We start from the raw sequence: 5,000 nt of genomic DNA on the forward strand, positions 1-5,000 counted from the left end.
AACTATTCCAGATTTATTCTTACATCGCATGTTCATAGCAGACATCTACGTGGAATATTTTCAGTGTGGGGAGGTAGAAAAGATTTGGGTGGATGCCATTTCATAATTTGAATCTAAAGGTCATTTTGAAGGTCATCATGGTCACTGTGGTAAAAAAATTGGATTTTACCTGGTTTTTGTGATAGGGCACTCTCTGATTAAAGAAGCTAATAAAATGGCATTGTCTTATCTATTAAAAGTAAAGATTTAGTATTCCAAAGTCCTAAATTAAACCAAAAATGTACATATTTTTGATGTATAACACTCAGACAACCCGAACTTCAGATCGTGGTCAGCTTATATGGACATGGTACAAATTTTGCTGGATTTCATCAGAGCCATGAGGGATGGTTATTGGATTTTGCACTTGCTGCAGTGCTGCCATGGACGACTATCCATGACTACACCAATTATACAAGATGGGGACCTGTCTACCTTGCAGATATAAAAAGACTTGAGACGACAGCACCAGAAGATGCTGAATTCATGGATGGGAATTTTGTTGTGAAGAGAACGAGAAGGTGCCTTTATCAGTTTTCTGCAGATTAGGCCACCGAGTGAGTGAACAGATCTTGGAAAATGTAGAATGGCATCATAGGTGTCAGAAGGAAAGATCAAGCCATCGACAAATTCTATGTTACAATTTCAGAACGTTATACATTTCCAGGACACCAGATATTTTTTTTTAGTTTGGAAAATTATGAGAAAGAGACCCCTATGACCCGTTCTAATATTCTTGCATCACACATAAAGCGCGATGTTGATAATGTAGAGATTCTTGCAATGCATCTAGAAAGAGTAAATGTTTTATAGAGTGCACAGCACATTGAATGAAGAAGGCAGAGAAGATGAAACAGAGGAGAGAAGTATACCTCTTATATCATTAACAACCAAAGACATTGCATCATTTGATGTCACTGATCTCTTCACAGCTAAGGATTGAGGCAAACAGCATCGCATAGTATTAAACAACGGCTTATTGATAGAAATGTACAGTTTCATGCTACTCTCAGAGGGCACCGCTAAAAACTTTTGCAGATATGTACAAAGTAGCCATTTCCATTAGCTGTTGTAGTAAAGGTTACTGATTGCTGTCACTGTAGGTCAATCAGAGGAAATGGAATATATTCTCAAGCATAAGCTGTCCCTTGTACCCCTGTCCTAGGCCAAGCTTGGAAGCTAGATGAATTCAACACCAAAGGCAGACCTTGTCAGTTTCCTGATGTGTGGAGTAAGTGTAACCATGGAGGTTCCAGTTGCTGACATGAATACCTTTGTGCTCATTGATGGACATGCACTTATCCAAACATTTGGAAAGCCTCATGGATGCCAAACATTTGGTGACTATGCTGAGGTCTTTAAACGTAATGTGACAAACTAATTTGGAGAACACTTAAAGAGAGTTGTTGTAGTGTTTGACAACTATATTGGAGAGGAATCAATCAAGATTTATTTGATAAAACCGAGTGGGTAAAAGGAAACGAATTTACAAGACCATTAATAGCCCAGCTGTTCTACCTCCTCAGGTCAGGAGTAGTTTCATTGGGTTGGAAAAGAACAAAGCGCACCTTGCCGGGTTCCTGTCTGAGGCAGTCACGCAGAAGGATGTAGATGTTCCAGTTAGCTTTGTTCTTTTGGCTGGAGATGGATTCTCTAATGCTACTAAAGCCAGATAAACAAGAAGTCAAACTGTCCGACTTTAAGGAAATCAGGAAGAAGTTGATACAAGACTGATTCTCCATTCATTTGAGGCAGTCAGTGAAGGTCATTAAAGGCTGCTTATCAAGTTCAGTGATACAGATATGATGTTGCTTCTTTTACACTTTATGCTATGCAAACGTGCTGAAGTATCGATGATATCTGGGATAGCAAGGAAGAGGAAATGCTATCCAATATACACAGTATCTGAAAGACTTCCACTACCTATTAAGGAGAGAACCTGTTCAGTTTTCATGCTCTAACAGGATGTGACATAAAATCTGTTTTCAATTGTCATGAAAAGAAACATTTTGGACAAATTTTCATAGTCAACCACTCCTGGTTAACGAAATTGGCCGTGATAGAGAACTTACACCAATTGGGCAGTTTGTGTACCTTCTGTATAGTTTTTCTACATTACCAAATGTCAACCAAGCCAGGCTCCAGCTTTTGAAGGCCAAGGAGGACCTTGAGATGTTGCCCCCAACTAGGGATGCACTGGAACTGCACATTTCACGTGCCAATTGCCAAGTAAATATTTGGCTGCAAGTAGATTAGGAACACATCCAGATATTATCACTAGACACATCTACTTTGGTAAAGGAAAAACTGTTTCCTGGTTCCTGTGTGAATAACACCTCCTCCTACCCCAGATGCTTGTCTTCGGCTTGTGATCTGCGCATGCAAACCTAAATGTAGGACGACTCGATGCTCCTGCTTCAGGAAAGGTCTCAAGTGTCCACCTGCCTATAGCTGTGATGCAGTAGCCTGTTATAACCTAGCCGCCCTAGAAGAAGCAAATGGTTCATCTGAATTTGTATAGTTTATTCAGTACATAAGGACATAATATTTGTATTGATCTAAATTACTGAAAAAGGAGTACCTTTTGTGTATTGAGTAATTGCATAGCTTCATACATTGCACTTCAAACATATAACCCTAAAGCCTAGACTTACCAAGCATGCTTTGATCTTATTGAATAAATACCTGTTTAGCTGATTTTTACTGTTTAACCTTGAAAAGGATCTTGAAAGTCAAAGTTCAGGGCAGAAACCATCCACACATGTTTCTTCACTTTTTAACTGATTGGTCTTACATGGATGCCTGGTCCACTAAACAGAGTACACAGGCAATGCGTCTCTTTTGACTCACTCTCGCTCCAGTCCTCGCCTAGTCAGAACTATAAGATGCCACTAAGCCACAAGCAATTGTACTGTAGCAAGGCCTATAAGATTCTCTTTGGATCTCCTGCTGTTGCAACTATTGATATGTTCCTGTTGACTCATCAACGTTCATGTCAGTCAAATGTGGTTGTAGTCCATAGATAAAGATACTTGTATAGGAGACCAATCAATGTTAACGTACTTCCAGCTTAGTCATTAACGACCAGTCAGAGTAGATGCAACATTTTTTTCGAGCAAGAGCAGCTATAGATTAATGGAGAGGGAACAGGTGCAGTAGTTAGAAAATGGAGAACAAAATAAAACATAGAATATGGTAATAAGATGAATCGTACACTGGGAGGTGGGGAATGGTTCACCTGAATAAGGAAAGAACAGGCCCAAAAAGGAAGTATTCGATGAAGATTATGGACGTCATGGCAATACAAAAAATAAAACATAGAATAATTAAATAAATAAATAATAGATAAATAAATAAATTAATCAATTACTAAGGGAATCTTGACACTAGAGCTAAGAAAGCAGAAACATATAATACGGAGAGGAGGAATATGAATAGTATTAGATTTCCTGCACTGTCTCAGTATACGAGGCGGTATCGTAAAGTTTCAATTGTGACCACGAAGTAAACGGGTCAGAAACTTCATTTTCATTTGTGATCCTTAAGACTTCTCTATATAGTCACCGTTCAGAGTTACACATTTTTCTCATCGGTTCTTGACCTTCCGCAGGCCGCCACTGTAGAAGTCCTCAGGTTGCGTTGAAAACCACTGTTCCACCTCTTGAATGACGTCATCTGTGCCATCAGATCGCCGACTCCACAGTGAATTTTTCATCTCTGGGAACAAGAGAAAGTCGCTTGGGGTGAGATCAGGAGAATAGGGCAGACGCGGCAAGATTTCATAGCCACATCGCCTTGCTTCCACAACCGCAGCTTGAGATGAGTGAGCGGATGCATTGTCGGCAAGGAGACGGACTCCTTTGGTAAGCATACCGCGGCGTTTTTTGATCAGAGCATCTCGCAACTTGCTCAGAAGTTTGCAGTAGTATGCGCTAGTGATGGTCTGACCCTTTTCAAGGTAGTCTGTGAGAATGACTCCACAACAGTCCCCCCCCCCCCAAAAAAAAAAATAGCATGACCTTCCCTGTTAACTTCTGCACATTAGCCTTCTTGGAGGGAGGGGCTATGGTGTGCTTCCACTCCTTGCTCATCTCATTGGTCTCTGGATCATACAGATAGATCCAACTTTCGTCCATTGTTACCAAACGACCAAAGAAATCCTCTTCATCCTGCTCCAAAGGAGTCAACATCTGCCTCGACAGGTCACGCTGTGTTTGCCTTTGGAGAGGAGTCAGTAAGCGCGGAACCCAGTGTGCTGACACTTTAGACATGTGCAGTTTGTTGTAAATAATTATCCACACACTACCGTAACTAAGACCAGTCCCATGCATGATCACGTGGATGGTTACTCGTCGGTCTTCCAGGATGAGATCCTCCATTTTCTTCACCGTGGCCGCACTGTTGTTCGTGAGTGATGGTCGTCCAGTTCTTAGCTCGTTTGTGAGGGACATGTGGCCAGTTTAGAAATTCCTTTTCCATCTCACATGTCATATGACGGGCAATCATCACCATAGACAGCCTTCATTTCATCATGGATTTGCCTAGCATTGTAACCTTTCAAATACAGGAACTTAATCATGCTGTGATCCTCAATCTTCTCTATCTTGCAGCCCCCTGTAAAAACAAAAGAAATAAAACTTAAGAGAACATTTTTGCACCATTATTTACATGAGGAACAGTGATTACACTGAAAAAAAAATTTATCGACATAGCTGAATAACTTCCGGGTGATAATTAAAACTTTACGATACCCCCTCGTACTCAGTGCTTCTATTCTCTTTCACGGGAAATGCAATATACTTCCATCACTTGACATGTACTTTTACATATACAACTTATTATTTGCACTTCAGGGGGTCATTATTTATTGACTATAATGATACCATCAGTGCTTGTTACTGACAACCATGACCTCTTATGTGTTTTTAATATTAAACTAGATTTATGTAGATGCCTCTTTA

General features: G+C 40.3%; 1 protein-coding gene across 1 annotated transcript; it reads right to left on the reverse strand.

The window, feature by feature from the left end:
* Window positions 1–3,625: 3,625 nt before the first annotated feature.
* On the reverse strand, window positions 3,626–4,490 carry LOC143040441 (histone-lysine N-methyltransferase SETMAR-like). The gene is made up of 2 exons (XM_076211535.1): window positions 4,080–4,490; window positions 3,626–3,988 (listed from the first exon to the last, which is right to left on the reverse strand). Exons 1-2 carry the CDS (start codon window positions 4,488–4,490, stop codon window positions 3,626–3,628), a joined length of 774 nt encoding a protein of 257 aa, XP_076067650.1.
* Window positions 4,491–5,000: the final 510 nt, after the last annotated feature.

The sequence above is a fragment of the Oratosquilla oratoria genome, chromosome 28, assembly GCF_046742065.1.
Source record: "Oratosquilla oratoria isolate Oo_2021 chromosome 28, ASM4674206v1, whole genome shotgun sequence".
Taxonomy (NCBI): domain Eukaryota; kingdom Metazoa; phylum Arthropoda; class Malacostraca; order Stomatopoda; family Squillidae; genus Oratosquilla; species Oratosquilla oratoria.

What these genes read in the sequence shown, in the direction of transcription:
- LOC143040441 (XM_076211535.1), bottom strand. Translation starts at nt 4,490, where the DNA reads ATGTCCCTCACAAACGAGCTAAGAACTGGACGACCATCACTCACGAAC. An exon ending in CTCCCTCCAAGAAGGCTAAT is followed by an intron (nt 3,989 to 4,079) that starts GTGCAGAAGTTA and finishes TACCTTGAAAAG; the next exon opens with GGTCAGACCATCACTAGCGC.